At 34.8% G+C, this 18,236-nt stretch overlaps 1 protein-coding gene across 1 annotated transcript; it reads left to right on the forward strand.

Moving 5' to 3' along the window:
- The first annotated feature begins 773 nt into the window (after positions 1–773).
- Positions 774–3,867, forward strand: LOC131066683 (uncharacterized). The gene is made up of 3 exons (XM_058001511.2): positions 774–1,255; positions 3,224–3,346; positions 3,476–3,867. The coding sequence occupies exons 1-3, from the start codon at positions 1,051–1,053 to the stop codon at positions 3,703–3,705; spliced, it is 558 nt and encodes a 185-aa protein (XP_057857494.1). The 5' UTR covers positions 774–1,050; the 3' UTR covers positions 3,706–3,867.
- Positions 3,868–18,236: the final 14,369 nt, after the last annotated feature.

Genomic DNA, 18,236 nt, shown 5'->3' on the forward strand with positions numbered 1-18,236 from the left:
AAGACGATTCAAAAACTCTACAACCATTGATCATTTTTCATTGTTTTTTATTTGCCTAGGGCTTTCAGATGTTTTACCTGCAAACGCTGCCAAAATTAGTAATTGAAAGTTGAGTGAGCAAAAAGGAAATGGCAATTGAAACATGGATCTTCCCCTATATCAGTTTTTGTATTTATTGAATAAATATAAATTAGGAAGGTTAAATTGCAGTGATAATGTCTATATATCAATTTGTTATTAATTTCTTCCTTTATTTATGAATTGCCTTTAATTATGTCTTTCCTTGCTTCACGTATTTTGGCAGAGTTCGTAGGCAAAACATATGAAAGCCCTAGGCAAATAAAAAACGACGGAAAACGATCAACAACTGTAGAGTTTTTGAATCATCTTGCATCCTATTTAGATGATACGTGTCGCTGATTGTCCATCTTAGCTTTGGACAATCGACGACACACATCAGCTAAATAGGATGCAAGACGATTCAAACCTCTACAACCGTTGATCGTTTTCTGCCGTTTTTTATTTGTCTAGGGCTTTTAGATGTTTTACCTGCAAACTGTGCCAAAATTAGTAATTGAAAGTTGAGTGAGCAAAAAGGAAATGACAATTGAAACATGGATCTTCCCCTATATCGATTTTTGTATTTATTGAATAAATACAAATTGAATAAATACAAATAAGGAAGGTTAAATTGGAGTGATAATGTCTATATATCAATTTGTTATTAATTTCTTCCTTTATTTACGAATTGCCTTTTATTATGTCTTTCCTTGCTTCACGTATTTTGGCAGAGTTCGCAGGTAAAAACATATGAAAGCCCTAGGCAAATAAAAAACGGCGGAAAACGATCAACGGCTGTAGAGGTTTGAATCGCCTTGCATCCTATTTAGGCGATGTGTGCCGTCGATTGTCCAAATTAACTCGCTCGATTCAAATAAGAAAACGGTTTGGCGTAAGAAATCAGCCCCACGCCATCCGTTTTGAATATGTAACCTTCTGAATCGAGGAGAGAATGCCTTCACCTGCAGGCCCACAAAGGGCATACATATAATGCTACAGAGAAGTGGTTCGAAAATGCCGGAGATGGGTGGGGAAAGCCAAAAAGGAAAGGAAAAGGAGGTTCCCGTTTCCTTCGACAATCTTCGGGACAAGAACCTCATGCAACTCAAGAAGCTCAACACTGCGATTTTCCCAGTCAGATACAATGACAAATACTATTGTGACGCCCTCTCTGCCGGGGAGTTCACCAAGCTCGGTAAGATTCATTCTCTTCATTTGTATCAATTCTGAAAATGCGGGTACCCATTGGTTTAAGTAAGCTGTTTAGCCCAAATCATCTCTTAAATGAACCATCGAGCTGAAATATTAAATGCCCATTAATTTTTTACATTATTTAGGCTTCGCCCATTTAGTTTTACTTCTTCTGTCTGAGAGGTAGTTATGGTTTATAGCTGATTGGAGAATTATGAATAACCGTGGATTGGTTACGGTATTGTATTCACATGGTAGCCATGCCCATTGACCAATTGACCATATAAAATGATATATTTAGAAATGTTTGTAAAGGGTTGATTGAATATTATGGGACCTTAATTGACTCAGCCATTGAGGGCTAACAATTTTCGTTGCGGGGTTTCCACAATTGTATGTGGAAAAAGAGTCTCATGAAATTTTAGATTTAAACCAAAATCTAATTTAATTTTGATTTTAAGGTGATGAAGATCAGGGTTCATGTCTTATCTCCAAGCTTATTTACATGTCCGATTTCAAGGTTCGGTAGTGGGAAATTTCGCAACAGGAAGGTATGCACCGATTTCTGAAGGCTAGGTGATGCTGTGAGGAACCTTCTGAGCCCTATTTCGACTTAGATTTAACCATGGAGATCTAAACGTTTTATTTTTTATTTTTAATAAGTGCACAAGAACCTTCCATTGCATAAAATAAGAATTTTCTTATTGTTCAATAAAAGATTGAAATTCTGTTAATTCATGAGGTAAGATGCAAAATACAGATCTTGACAGATCATGTCATCGTGATCTTGTGGACTGAAAGAAGGCAGTGTAAAGTTGCAACGGGTAACCATTCATCTTTGACATAACCAAGCTTGGGAAAACAAAGCATGCATCTGGTGGTGCAGTTCATTAATTTGATTTTGACTATTCAGGAGAGATGGTGCATGTCCTCCATATCTTTCCTTATTTGATACAGATTTTCTAAGGCGTTGTTTAGGCTTGCAGTTCTTCACAAACCACGCTATCTGCCTGCATAAAAGACCTGACACCCTTGACAGAGTTTTTCACAAACTTTTTTTGATACAGATTTTCTAAGGCAGTTTTTTAGGCTTGCAGTTCTTCACAAATCATGGTATCTCCCTGCATGAAAGACCTGACACCCTTGACAGAGTTCTTCACAAACTTTTTTCAACTAGTTTTTAGTGAAATTACACTATTATAAAGATTCTTGTGATCTACTGTAGAGTCACCAAGAGTACAGGTAACAGAAAAATCTGGAAGGTTGGCTTCATGGACATTAGTTTGTCCAGACATGCTATTAGAATGGGCTTGGTTGGATTAGGCCTCTGCAGTGTTTTCATTGGCTCTAGATGATTCTCCATGTTCCAAAAAACTAGAGGGTGTTCCATTCATCAGATCATGGTTAGAGATCCTACTGTAGCATTGTTCATGGTTTAGATCCAAGTTGTGATTCTTAGCATGATTGAGATTGGGCATTTTTGCTGGACTTCTATCATAGCTGTTGGGCACTTTTTTGCTAGCTTGGCTGGAAGATTGACAACAAGCAGTAGTTATTACTCCCATTGCTACTGGTAGCTTCATTGTGAACTCATAAAACTAGAAATACAAATATTACATTCCAGTGCATAAAATTTCTCATAACTCATTGTAAATATTGGTTAATACTGTAACGTCAGATACATTTTATATAGATAATTGGTTCTACGTTTGTTTATTTTTAGTATTTACTGAGGATAAAATCATTTATTTTGAAAAAAAATAGAATAGTTAGCTAATCAGCAAATATGAGCTCATAAAGTATACAATTACCTTAACACATTTTTTTCACCTGGCAGCACTGCAGAAATGCAAATTATAGATCACCAGTTACTAGACTTTGATTTGCATTCAGCTGTTGGAAGTCATTCTTACTGAGAGAGTTGGTGATTTTCTGATTTTGATACAGTCAATGTTTATGTGGCTTCTGGCAGCCTATTATAGTGACATCTGTGTGGGGTCAATTGCATGTCGCCTTGAGAAGAAAGAGGGAGGAGGTATTCGTGTTTACATCATGACTCTGGGTGTACTGGCTCCTTATCGAGGGCTTGGTATAGGTATCCATGTACCATTTTTTATAATTTTTATCTATTTTTGAAGGTCTGTTATTTTCTATATCTGATGCTCAAGATGGATTTTATGGCATATGGTTTATTAACCCTGTGATCTTTTCTATCCTTTTGTAGGATCAAAATTGCTGAACCACTGTTTAGATCTCTGCTTGCATGATCCAAACATTTCAGAGATTTACTTGCATGTGCAGACAAACAATGAGGAAGCCATATCATTCTACAAGAAATTTGGGTTTGAAATAGTTGAGACAATTAAGAATTATTATATAAATATTAGTCCTCCTGATTGTTTTGTTGTAAGGAAGATTCTGAATGCCTTTCCCAAGCCAAAGGGTTCATCCTGAATTGAAACTAGAGACTAGAGAAATTCTAACTCTGTATTTGTAGTGATGCAAATGCAGAAGAAATTCATTTTGGCACTATATATTGATTTGGTTATATAATGTAAAACCAAAAAGCATTGAAAAATGAGGCAATATTATACAGAGTTCAAGGTTTTTGAGGAATTGCAAACTTGTAGTTTGGTACCTGTGTGCTTTCTTCTGTTGTCTACATTTTATGCATTTACAAAGACCAAGGGAATATGGAATATGCTATATGGTGTAACATTAGTTTCCGAAGCTTTATTAATGTTTTTGTTAAATCTATGGTTATGTTGCCCTGAGTTTATGGTCACCTGCAACTTGCATGTAGCTTCATCCTGGGACACTAGATCTCAATTTTGCCTAATTTCATTCTGAGCTAGCTGGTGATTCAACATATTGGTGTTTGGTATCCATATGAAATAAGTTTTTGTCATATAGTAAATATGCTTTTTAGAAATGTTGAGAGGACCTTAGTGACACTCTTATGAGTCTGTTATGTTTGTCTTCTTTTGAATCTATGGCCTCTGAATTCTTTAGTGGACATTACCTTTACACATTCCCTTTACTGTTCTCTGCCGATGATGTTTCTAAATTGCCTGCCTTTCCAAATTTTTTCCTAAAAGGATTCATCCCTCTATTTGACAGACATCTAGTTGCCGTGCTGAGGTTGGTAGTTAACACCCATTATCCAGACAAAATAGGTTATGCCTTCAAAAACTTCTATTTGGGTCCATGAACGACTGTTTCTTCAAGAAGCAGCACTATCAACATTAAATAATGGCAACATATTTAAAGGCATGAAATATTTTTGTTAGTGTATTTTTATTAAGGTCTCTGAGTTTTGTAATATATTTGCCTGAGGAAAAGTGAGTTTTATAGATCACTATCTACCAACTTTGTTCCCTTTGTTATTTGTTTGGTAAGCATGAGGGTCATGGCTCTAAAGCTTCTCTTTCCTTGGCAACAAATCAAATAATAAGAATGAATATTGAGATTTGATACTTCCAGTTCCAGTGCATCATATTTAGAAGGAAACGGCTTTTGGAATAATTGTGTGAATTTTTTTCACATTTCATTTCAAAAGTTTTAATGCTTATGCAAAAGAATTGTTTGTGTAACAATATAGTTGCATTTTATATAAATTTACTCGGATAAATTTAGCAATAATGGCCATTTGTTATTGAGTAGAGTGCACTCAACTTTACCCTTTTTCATGTTGAGTTAACTTGTGGCTAACTCAATCTTTTGGGAAACTTGCCTTTTTGACTTGTTCTCTCAAGATCTATTATTGTATGCCATTTTCTTTGTTTTGTAAACAATGAATTGTTCATTTAATTATCCGATAGGCTATATTGTGTGGGGTTTTCACTCAAAACCTGCCTCACTCCACAAAACCACTCATCTGTTCAGTAAACTTTGCTGCAAACCCACTCATCTGCTCAGTAAACCATGCCAGAAAACATGCCGAGAAATTGAATGCATTGAAGGACCGGCTAATAAAATCTTTGCAGTGAGTACAAAGCATATGAAATATGATTTCCAAATCAAATCAAAGGTGATGAAATCATGCTGCAAAAAATCTTATCTCCAGCAAGAGTCTGATATTTTTAGATCTACTATTCGTGCATTAAAACTAGTAGCAGCTGCAGGGAGATTGGTATTGGTTCATCTCTTTTTTTTTTGCTTTGGTAGGGTTCCTCAATATTTTTCCTGCAAACTTTGTCCACTTTTTTAAATCAGCTTCGTTAACAACATGACACAGTGTTCAGAATTTTGGTCCCTAAGGTTGGCTTTTTCGATCATTGCATGATTTTGGAGTCATTCTTGAAAGTCCATCAATCCTTTTTAGATATAAGGAAAGTTGTGTTAAAATCAGGAGAGAGTTCTTGATTATGCTGAAAGAGAATGGATGATGGTAAAAAAGGCACCAGTGCATGTGCTCTCTACTTTTTACTCTATTATTGGATGTGTTTAAAGTCGTATTTGTGATGAATAGATTGTATGTTCATTCTCAGTCTCGCTTTTGGCTTTTTTCCTATCGTCCACCTGTGGCAAGGGTTTTTCCTATAAACTTTGCCTATTTTTCTCATCAGCATCGCTGATGGTACAACACTATTTGTGTAGAATCTTGAGGTAAGTCACTTGCCATGGTTCATTGAGTCTTTTAGAATCTATATGTGGCAGGATCATTTTTTGTTTTGTTTATTTCATTCAAAAACAATTCTCTTGTTATCTTTTAAACTGGTTGTATGGTTTTATGCCAGCCTATCGACTAACCCACTATGAGAAAGGAAATACAATATCTAAATTAATATTACCAGCATCATCTAGCAGTAGCTTGAGGGTTTGAATAACATGCACCTATTGATATTACCAGCACTATGGCAAATAGGGATGTCGGATTGCTGTCACGAGCTTACAAGGGGAAGACTGCAAGAAACAGTAAAGACTGATGACAATAGATCCACATCAGATAATAGAATTTTGGAGCTTAATTACACTGCCAGATCTGATTGTAACATGCAAAATATATCTTGAACTATCAATTTTGTTGATTCATTGCAAGTGCATAGTTAAATTCATTTTTGCAGAAGCGAGGGTTTGCAAGTTTACTCCTGATTTGATTTACTACAATTCAGATCTGGTGAAAAAGTTGACGATTTTGAATCCTTGTTTTTCCAATTTCTAGCTGTAGCTTTAGTTAATTTTGTTTCATAAATAACTATATATGTCCAAGAATTCTAGCTCAGGAAATTAAAGATGTTTAATATTGTTAAATGAAGGAACTTTTTGCGATGTTTCTCTCTAGACTTCGTGCAAAATATTTTCGATCATTTCTATTCAATGATCAAATCAAATGATTCCAAGTGCTAGTTAATTAATTCTTTCGAATAAATCTCATCAATTTCTTGTCAAGCTTGAGTCCTATAGAAATTCAATCAAGCTTTTTTGCTTAGAACTATTTACCCAGCATCAAAAGGGCCCACATCAACTAGGCATTCTTTCCTTTCTTTAAGGATTGAACCAGTAATGTGGACCATTTTTAACAATGTTGCTTCCTTTTTATCATTCTTCATGTCAACAATGTTTCCATTGTGTGTTATAGTGCAATTTCACTATTCTCCCGGATGAAATCACTCTTTTTGAAAGCATCTTACAGATTATTCGTTCTTGCGCTGGTTGCATAAAAGCAATCTGAAGCCTCTGTTTGAAGCAGTGGAGAAGTGAAAGCAGGTTTGATTCATCAAAATAATAGTTTTGGGTCTTGAACAATGTTGCAAAAAGAATATCGTCCCCATTTAATTGATTATATGTTTAAAGTTTCCATGTATGACTGAGATTAAATGTCAGATATCTGATTTTATCTTGCAGATGTTACTATGTCAAAATAGAAATCCCATTTATTATTTTTTATCATGATATTCTCCTCATTATATTGGTTTGTATCATTAAAATCGCTTATGGAGCTAATGTTATTGGGCTTTATATCTTGGTTGGCTTTTAAATTTTTAATTAAGATTTTGTCAATTGTGAGGGTTGACTAGGAGTTACAATACATGTTACGGAGGTAATGGAGCCAAAATAATTATAGAAAGAAATAAATCTTCAACTATTTCTGTCTTGACACAAGAAACATTTCAGAAATCAGGAAACATTTCTTGATTTGGGAGAAAACATTGGCAGAGGCATTTTCCCTTGTGATAATGGTTCAGAACAAAAAAACAGTATGCTCCCTCCAGGTCAAAAATGACTTCCTAAAACTTTGAGAAATTGAGAGAAATTATTGGCAGAGGCATTTTCCCTTGTGATTATGGTTGTGGAAGTGGCCAAAGCTTTTCCAGGGATCATTTGAGAGGAAGGAAGAGGAATTATGGAAACAATATCAAGAGAAGAGGCTCTGAGCACATTGCACCTATCAAGGCCTGACGTTAGTCACAAAATTTTAGCTTCCAGGATGGAGGCTAAAGTTATAATTTTACTCTACAGAGGGTAGCTGTTACAAACCAGGAGAAGGAAAGAAGTGAAAAATCCTTGGGGCATGAAATGCAAACCATAGAGGTTGCTGCAGAAGTCATGTAGTGCAACACAGAGAACAGTAAAGGAGATGAAAAGAGGAGCATAAAATAAGGGATGCCCGTCTAGGTGACAGTCAGCATTAGAGATGCATTTTTATCTTTTGTATAGCCCAGTCGAACCCTACTAGCAAGGAGAGCCAATATAGCAAGAGATTATCGAACATTTAAAATATGGTCTGAATTATAAGCCTTTTCCATGGAAATTTGCAGACAATAAGGTCTCTACTTAAAGTAGTGAATTTAGAGGCAACTCAGTTATCATGTATTATTCTTGGCTCATACAAAAGTTCTCAGAGGTTACAAGGGAGCCCAAATGGAAATTATTTATGAACATGGTATTAGTTTAAAACCCTTGTCAAATCATATTGAGGTCTGATACTTTCAATCATATGAATAACTGTAATGCTTCCTGTGCCGTTAGGGTATTTCTTTTTGCATTTATCAGAATGTACCAACATTAATAGCTAGTGTTATCATCATTTTCCACCCTATCATCATCTCTTCCCATTGGTATCAGGACGACTTCCTTTTGACACTTGGGGACTGTTTCCCCTTTCTTGTAGTTTCGTGGCAATGCTCTTTTTCTTTTGGTGACACCCTGTTTAGGGAGTCCGCTATTACTGTACCTTTTGCTCTTGGTCTTTGTTTTTTTTGGTTTTTTAACCTTGGTCTTCATGTCTATCCTTGTACACGGGTGAGGGCCCTTTCCATGATTTCCCAGCGAAATCGAACACCATGATTTTCTGAGGTTTGCGTGTTTGACTAGAGACTGTGTTCGGCTGGAGACTGCATGTTTGAGGCCACGTGCTGCGAGGGAAACCGTGAGAGACTGCTGGAGAAAGTGCCTGCTACGGCGTCCGAGTTTGTTGGAAATAATTGTGCCAGTCGGGAAAGGTTCAAGCTGGTCAGAGGTAATGCAAAAAGTGACAAAAGCGTGGGCCCTGGGCTACATACCAACAGGTTTTTCTGTCACCTTCTTTGCTTTCTGTTTATTTTACTTTACGTTGTCTCCTTTTTGGATAAGTGGACAAAACTGGCAAACTCACAAAAAACCAACAAGAAACTTCCTCATGGAAGATCATAAAAATGTGTAACTGAAAACCCAAAACTGGCAAACTCACAAAAAACCCACAAGAAACTCCCTCATGGAAGATCAAAAAAAATGTGTAACTGAAAACCTAGACCCGGCATGTTAGGTACCCATTGTTGTTGGGTCTCAGTTATCAATTAAAGCAGAGGCTTAGGGGCCTACTATTAAAGACCTCTTCTCAGATGCAAGCATGGGTTCAGAAACCCTAGGGATGGTAAAATGGAGTCCATACAGTTTTGAACCAACAAAAGGGGTTGCATATCTAGGCTCAGAATGTGGTGACTTTGTTAAGACCTTGGAAATCATTTTTACTAGACCTCTATCAGTCTAACGGGGTCATCATAAGTGAAAAACTATTTTTTGTGAATGAAAAACAATATTTGGGAATTTTAAGGCGTAGACAAATCCGTAAGAGGAGACAATTGCAGAAAAAGAGGTTCATTATGATTCTACCAAAATCAGCTAAACACAACCTCACTGTAGCTATTAAGATGTGTGATTTAGCAACTGATCAAATATGCCACAGATGGGTCAAAGGCAAAAAGAAAGGTTTTTTCTTTCAAGGAGACCAATGAGACAGAACAAGCCAAAATTGAAACTTTTGCTCTAAACAAAGAGACAAAGGAGGACGGTTTTCAGGGCAATAAAAATTATACAGCCTCACTTTGCTATGGTCGTCAAAACTGTATGTTAGCGAGCTCATGGAATTGAAAAAGAGGATTGAAGTTATGGAGGCAAAGGGGCAGCAAGAAGACAATAAATTAAGAGAAATTACAAAAGCCAGATGGAACCTTGAAAGGGAGAACAAGATGATAAAAGAGCAGATAATGAGTTTGCAAAACAATGTAGAGAGGGGCAGGAAGAGTTAAACAATGTAAATCAAGGAATAGGACAAGCAAAAACAGCAGAGAAAGATGACTCAGAGTCTATAAAAATTGATATCATGACATAGTTGGAGGAGTTTCAATCAATAGTGGAAGAGATGACACTAAGGGAAAAGAAACATAATGAGTGGATAAAGGAAGCCAAATCTTGGGTCGAAGTCGTCAATGAACTGACAAGCGGACAAAAGAAAATCATAGAAAAACGAATTTGGAGACATGAGAGAAGAAGAAGACAAACAAGGCAAGGAGTTAAATATCATTATCAAAGGTTTGAAGGACTTTGGAGAGAAGGAAAAAACGAATATTCTAGCAAGGGATTTTTTCAAGGACAAGCTGAAGGGGATAGGTTGTATTGAACAAGCGAATAAGATTGGAAGAAAATAGGAGAAGGAAGGGATAGGCATGCAAGAGTTACTTTAAGAAACTTGGAGGATAAATCTATGATCCTAAAAAATAGGGGGATGCTTAGAGGTACTTATATTTACTTGGATGAAGATTTGATTTTTGCACAAGAAGAGCGAAGGAAAGAGTGGGAGAAAGTGAAATCATCTAGAGATGCAGGAAAATAGGCATGGTTGATTTATGGGAAAGGTCAAATCATCGATCAATAGACACATAAGAAATAGGGATTCGGGGCCTCACGAGAGTATATAAACATGGTAAATTAGAATTGCAGAGGTTAGCCATGGAGAAGAGGATCGGGCTTGGGGCGCATAGCAGATGGGAATATATTATTTTTCTTATGGAAACACATGAGCATGATGGATGCAAGGTTCCAGACTTTGAAGGATACATAAAAATCTCCGTGTGGAATGAAGAGATGGAAATAGGTAAAGGGTATGGAGGGATAACAACCCTAATAAAAGAAATGTGGCGAGATATTATAAAATTGGACAAAGAGGACCCAAATAAACAGTTTATATGGCTTAAAATAATAGACTTTGAGGATACAGCTTAGGTGGTTGCTTGCTATTTTGCCCCAAAAAGCTAAAAATTCTATAAGAAGAGAAATTTGGATAATGAAGATCCTTATGCTACATCAAATAAAGAGATTTCAGCTTATAGCATCGTAGGTGAAATTATCTTGATTGGAGACTTCAACCCTAGGACAACGAACAATCAATCTATTCAGTTGAGCAGTGATGTGGGAGAAGACAACAACCCCTTATGGGTAACGGTTTAATGAGGATCATCTTTGGAAACAAAATTCATAGGATGAGAATGAGAGTGTTTCACACTTTGGGGCAGAGCTGTTAGGCCTTTGCAACTTATATGGAATGGTTATATGTAATGGCATGAAGAATTGACCAAGATCCAATAATATTATTTGCAAGACTTACAATGGGCAGAGCGTGGTAGTCTGTGTAATATGCTCCTAGAGTTCTATTTCTAGGTTGATGAACTTCAATATTCAGAGTTGCCCCATAGAGCTGAACTTTGATCATATGCCTCTTTTTATTAAGCTTGGCATAACAACTAAGGGCCTGCCTGTAGAGCAGAATCAACAATCTCACAAGGAGGTCATTAAACAAGGTAAAATCATTAAAAATCAAGAAAACCATGAGCTATTCAAGGCTGTTCTAGGAAAACACTTACAATCAATAAAAATTAGTATAGAGGGCAAGGGTAACAAGAGAGAAAAAGAGTATGACGAAGAATGCAAGGCTGCTAAAAAATCTCTTAAAGATAAGGATTCAAACAAGGAAAACAAGAGAATATACAAACAATTGATAAATTCAAGAAAAGAAAGATATGTAATTTCAAGGAGGAAGGAATTAATTGCTTTGGGGAAACACAATCCCAAAGGATTTTGGAGGGAGCTACAACTTAAGAGAAAACAAATAGATAATAATATCACAGATGCCCAATGGTTAGAATATGCAAAGCTCCTCTATGAATGAGCAAAGAATATGCAAAGCTCCTCTATGAATGAGCAAATGAGAAAAGTAACCCACCCACAAATGACACTTCAGCTGAGCTTTTCTTAGTAATAGACATCAAACGAGGTATAAAGAATTTGGCAAGTGGTAAAGCACAAAATATTGATGGTTTACAGGCATAATTTTTAAAGTGGGGAGTGGATCTCCTACCTCTACATATCAAGAAGATCTTTAATGGAGTTATTCAAAACATCTTTCCAGTTGAATGGACAACTAGTGTCGTCATTCTTCTTCACAAAAGTGGAGACATTAATAACCCCTCTAACTACTGTACTATTATGGTCAACCCTCTTTTTGGGAAGTTTTTTGCGAGTATGATAGAGCATATAATCAACAAATAGGCATAAAAAGAGGGAAAAAAGGGTAAGAGGTCAGGTTGGTTTCTGGCCTAAATACTCCACCGTTGACCATTGCATCACTTTAAGGCACTTCATTGAAAAAGTTTGGGATAGTCAAGGGGGAGAGGCCTTTTGCTGCTTTGTTGATTTCAAAAAAACTTTTGACACTGCCCTTAGGAATAAGCTTTGGCATAGAATGGAAGAGCTTGGGGTATCAAAGGAGTTTAGAGCTGCTGTCCACAAATTTTATGAGCAGGTTAAAGCCAAAATCAGAACTAAAGAGGGTATGTCTGAATGCTTCGGTACTGACATCAGGGTCAAGCAGGGGTGTCCTTTATGTCCCACATTGTTCGGTTTATATATTGATAAACTTGAAGAGTGGTTAAACAATACCAATGGAGAAGGTATCCAGTTGGCAGGATATGTGGTGAAGTTGCTCTTATATGCTGACGACCTTATTCTTATTGCGAAATAGGCACAAGGTTTGAGAGAACATTTGAAGGCTCTTGAATTCTTTTGTCAGGAAGTTGGGATGCAAGTGAATACTAGTAAAACCAAAGTTGTTATGATTTTTTCTTTGAAAAGAAAGAAGCAACAGGTTAGTTTTATTTTTGAGGGCAGCCCCTTGGAGGTAGTGGTGGAATACAAATACCTAGGAATTGACTTTCACAATAGGCTTAACTAGGAGACATGCAGATCAAAGAGGATCCAAGGAGGATGGAGAGCCGTATACCTTCTTCAGAACAAATGTAGGAAATCTGATTTGTGGGATTGGAAGGCTAAGAAAACTCTTTTCGGTTTGTTAGTAGTGCCAATTATCATCCTTTATGGGTGCGAAGTTTGGGGGAATAGCATGTCAAACCACAAATGACGAAAACTAGAAAGAATTCAAAAACATCTAATCACGAGCAGTAAGTCAAATCAATGATATCTTATGAGATTCTTTTAGCAAAAGCTGGTATGTTCCCAAGCAAGGCCTCAACGGTAATTCGATTGTTATGCTACTTAAAAGATTGAAAATATGGATAAGCATTGTTGGCCCAAAATGATTGTTGAAGAGGAGATAAGTTGTAGGAAGAAGACATGGAAGAAACAAAACAAGTGGACGAACAAGTGGGAGCACTAAAGAGGAGATTAAAAAGTGGGTATTAGAAAAATTTAGGAATGCCATGTGGACAAAACAGTTAGGCAGAAAAAAAACATACTATATTAAAGAATTTAACCATACTTGGGAACATGATGACAGTTTATTTGAGATCTACAATCAACAAAAATGCCAAAATTTTATTTTCTCAGTTGAGGACTAGATCTCATCATTTGAGATGTGAAACTACTAGGTGGGCGGTGCCCAAAGAAGAGTGGGAAGAGAAGAAATGCATTTTCTGCAACAAGAGGGAGGTGGAAACAGAATGACATTTCATCAAGGAATGTGCAACATATGAGGATATTTGTAGTTAGTTTGAGGAGGAATTAAAGGTGAACAATTTGAATGAACTTTTTGAAGAGACGAGGCTTCACAAAACAATGAGTTTCTTACTCAAGAGTCATAACAAAAGAAACAACATGGAAAAGAACTTGAAAATGCGCTGATTTTGGTTCTTGGTCCCTTGGACCATTGGATCTCATGGATGCCATTGAAATCCCTTCATTCAGGGTAAAATTACAAACTTGTGTCATACTTTTATAAAGGGGTCCCTTAGACCATTGGATCTTATGGACACCATTAAAATTCCTTCATTCAGGGTAAAAATACAAACTTGTTTCACACTTTTATAAAGGAAAAGGTTAACACAACAAAAACTGTTCAATTTTGACGACATAAAAGTGGCATTTCTATTTTGAATTCGAAGACGATGTAAACTGATGAAATATGTAAAACTTGATGAAGTTTACGTCTATTATTTAAATTTTTTTTTTCTAACAAGAATTGATATGTTTTTATTTTTTATTTTTAAAACCTAATTTTTTATTGCTAAAAAATGCTAAAATCAGGGGGTTTAGTTCCCACCAAAAAACAAAATATAAATGAACTTATTTTTTTTAATTCCAATATCCCAAATAGATGACATACATATGCAGTGCATGAAAAAAAATAAATTAATTTTCGATGTGTATTTTCTTCATTATAACATTTTAAAGTTCAATATACCCGAATTTGATAGTTATCATCTCCCGCCATATTTTGTCTATATTTTTAAATTAATGTATATTAAATCTAATCAAAACATTGTAAAATTTATATGAATAGATACTTGACTTCAAGCTTTACAAAAGGGTATTTTTTGTTTTTTGAAAAAAATGAATTTGCTTGCAGAAAATTGTTGCAAAAGTGAAAAGTTTCAGATTTTTGAGAAATTTGGTGATGTGGCTACCACTTGGGATGCCACTTAGACCGGATCCTTTTTGGCGACTTCTGAAGGCTGACGCATGTGGTCATTTTGGTGACCACGAGAGAAACTTCATAGAAATGAGTTTTTTTTTTGGTTTTTAAATTTGAAAAAAACAATAATCACGTGCAAATTTATTTAATTGACTTTTGCATTAAATCAATTATTTTTGCAAAGAAGAATCAAGTGTTTGGGACAAGGGTTGCGATTTTTCACATGAAGTGGAAAAGACTTCCAAATTTTTTGAGTAGATTTCATAGAAGGCTTCAAAATTTTTCAAGTATGTTGATTTTAAACTTATCTTTTTATTTTTCCAATTATTTGTATTATTTGTACTTTTTATTATTATTTAATTTAGTAATCTATCTATTACTTTAAATATCATATATGAATTTTTTATTATGGTATATGTGTTTGTGTAGGTGAATTGAAACTCAATTTGAATAGTTTGTGCAATGGGGAATAAAAGGACCAGATCAAAGTTGTATGATCGAAAAAGGGATGATAAAATGAAAGGTCATACAAAATGTAGTCTTGAACAACCCATTGATGTTCAAGAAACTACAACTCAATACGAGATCAAATTGATGGTAGTCAATTTGAATTTTTTTTTCTCTGGTATGAAAAAATTGATAGAGATGGATGAAGATTCTATTTTCAATGAAATTTCATATGAAGATATGATACCTAAAAGCACATTAAAATTGCATTGTAAAAAAAATTGGGATGATTATTTTCAAAATAAATCTTTGTTTGGAAGAGCACAATTATTTGCTAGGTTATTTTGGAAAAGAGAAATGACCCCTGTTGTGGAGTTGTTGGGTGTTGATAATAAGAAAAGGTCATCAGATACATTAGTAAAACAAACTATAATTGAAAATTTGTAAGAAGCATTGAACTGTATTGACATCACAAGTCGAGGTGTTGAGTTAAGTTCTACACGTAGAGTATTGATGACTATGATTTCTAATACAAAATTGTCACATAGAAAACAAGTTCAAACAATTTCTTAATTATTGAATGTATCTAGAAGAATTGTTCAAAGATATCAGGAAGAGAAATATGTTAGATGAAAACATTGAAAACAATTTGGTAAATATTTGTAGAGTTCCTCGAAAAGAGAGAATTTTTGAAGATGTAAAAAGACAAGTTATTGAATATTGGACCAATCACTCTCGTGTTTTTTCCAATTGAAGGAACACTATACAAATGATAGATGAAGATGGTATAAAAATTTCACATCCAAAACATTTTCCATATACAACACAAATTGAACTCTTTGAAGCATTCAAGCAAGAGTTTTCAGATATGAAGATTTGTCAAAGGATGTTTGAGAGATTACATCCTTGTTTTGTACGCATAAATAAGGTACGTGAAATTTGTTGCTGTCGAAATCATGTTGAGTTTTATCTACACTTGCAATCATATTAAAAATCCATGACAACAATTAATCCAAATGTAGTCATCCCTAGAAGTATAACACAATTTGTGAAGTCTATTTTATGTGATAATCAGAAGATTTAGATGAGTCCAATATACACTGTATAATAAGTGCATGCAATGATTGTGGAGATTTGAAGAAATTTTTAATGAAAACTGAGAATATTGATTTTTCAATGTGCTGACACAAGTTATGTGGAAGAGATTTGAATATGAAACATACCAAATTAAGTCAGGAGCTGAATCCAAAAAAATTGTGTTGAAAGAGAGTGAATTTCTCTATATTGAGTTTATGACTAGATTTCGTAGTATCATATATCCACATATCCAACATTGTCATGGTGCAAGATGACAAGCTAAACAGTTTTGTGATTCAAAAAATTGTTTTCCACTAAGTTGTATTCTTTCAATTCTAGATTTCTCTGAGAACTATACATTCAGTCCTCACATAGAGATTCAAAGTCAATAATCATTCTCAACAAGTTGCAATATTTGTACAAGTTATAGACATGCACCATTTTAGGTGGATGGTATAGAATTAGTGAAAATGAATGCATTATCATCAAGGAGGTTCATTTCTATATCAGTGATGATACATGTCATGATAGGAGCTATGTAGCCCATTGTTTTGGAATGTTTTTTGAAGACATAAGAGAATGTGGGATAAATGATTCACAACATTGGATTTGGTCTAATGGATGTGCTAGTAAGTGTACTTCAATTGATTTTAATTTTCATAAATTATTATTAGTACATATATATCATATATAGGTTTTTGGATTTGATTTGATTTTAACATATATATTATATATATGTTATTCATGTCAGGACAATTTAAGTCTACCAAAGCTTTTAATTGGCTATCCTTACAACATGATAGACATAACTTAAAGTTTTTGTGGAACTTCTTTGAGAGTGGACATGGAAAAGGAAAGTACGATGGAGTAGAAGCATGTGTGAAGCGCACATTCACCAACTTGAACTTGCAGGTACTTGTTGTAGATAGAATTTTCAATTCCTTTAATAAAAAGAACTGTACATCTTATATATATATGGTTTGTCCACTTTGCTAAAGTGAGATCTTGTGTAGGTAACACCATACGAAATTGAAATGAAATTGTTGAATGGTTCAAAAGTCATTTTGGTAGTTGTGACAACATACAACAAACGTTATTTTTGGGAATTTAAAGGGTAAAATCTTGTGTTTAAATTTTTTTAAAATAATTTATTTTAGTTTCATTTGTAATATGTGGTTTACAGGTGATATTTTTTCCGTGGTTGTGGATCTTGACAATACAAAAGGTGAAGATTATTATCTACTAAGATACACAAAACCAAAATGCAAATTATTAGAATCAATCAAAGATGGTGATGAACAACAATATCCCACTGGATCAGTTGTTGTTGAAGGCATCTATTATCAACAAATAAAGATAGATAAAAACGGCACATAACATTTATTGATTACATGCCAGGCCAAAAAGTTCTACATTACAATCACTTATATATATATATATTAGAACCATATCTAGTTCTATATAGACATGTGTGTTTGTTTGAATAATGTGGATTGATATATATATATTGTCCATAAATTTAACTGTGGATGCATATTGTTAGGGAAATTTGCATTGAAATGTTAAACCTTTTATTCGTGGATTCATTCATGTATTTTTTCTAGAAAAATATTTTAATTGTGGATCCATTCATGTATTTTTTCTAGAAAAATATTTTAATTGTGGATCCATTCATGTATTTGAAAATCTTTTATTTGTAGATTCATCTATATGTATTTGTGGACTTTTTATTTGTGCATTCATTTATATTTGTGGACTTTTTATTTATACATGTATTTGTGGTCTTTCAATTTGTGGATACATGTATATGGTTTTAAACATGTGTAAATTTTTATATTGAACACATAGTAAAACATGGATTTTCTCAGACTGGGAGGATGGGCTCTGCATATGGCAGTTGGCTGTGGGCTAGAATTTTTTTCAAAATATCCTCCATTGCAAGAACACAATACATGGCATAGATTGTCAATAGAATGGGGGAATCTACGGGTATGGTCAGACACGAGGTCAGAATGGTCGTGGGTACCTGCAGAAAGGAAGACAATATGGTAAACAACCTTGGACCAATCGGTCGCATTCACACTAGAGATCCAAACTTCCACTTAAACGACTCAACAAACAAAAACAAGGTGTTTTCAACATATGTGATGAATCTTTTTCTGGGTATGCCCATATTCCAAAGAAATACACAGGGTTTTTTGATCGAATAGTTACAGATTCAGAGCCCAACCTAAAAACCAAGAGTAACAATCATGGACAAGAAGAAAGAGGGCTTCCA

This window comes from Cryptomeria japonica, chromosome 3, assembly GCF_030272615.1.
Source record: "Cryptomeria japonica chromosome 3, Sugi_1.0, whole genome shotgun sequence".
NCBI classification, from domain to species: Eukaryota; Viridiplantae; Streptophyta; class Pinopsida; order Cupressales; family Cupressaceae; genus Cryptomeria; species Cryptomeria japonica.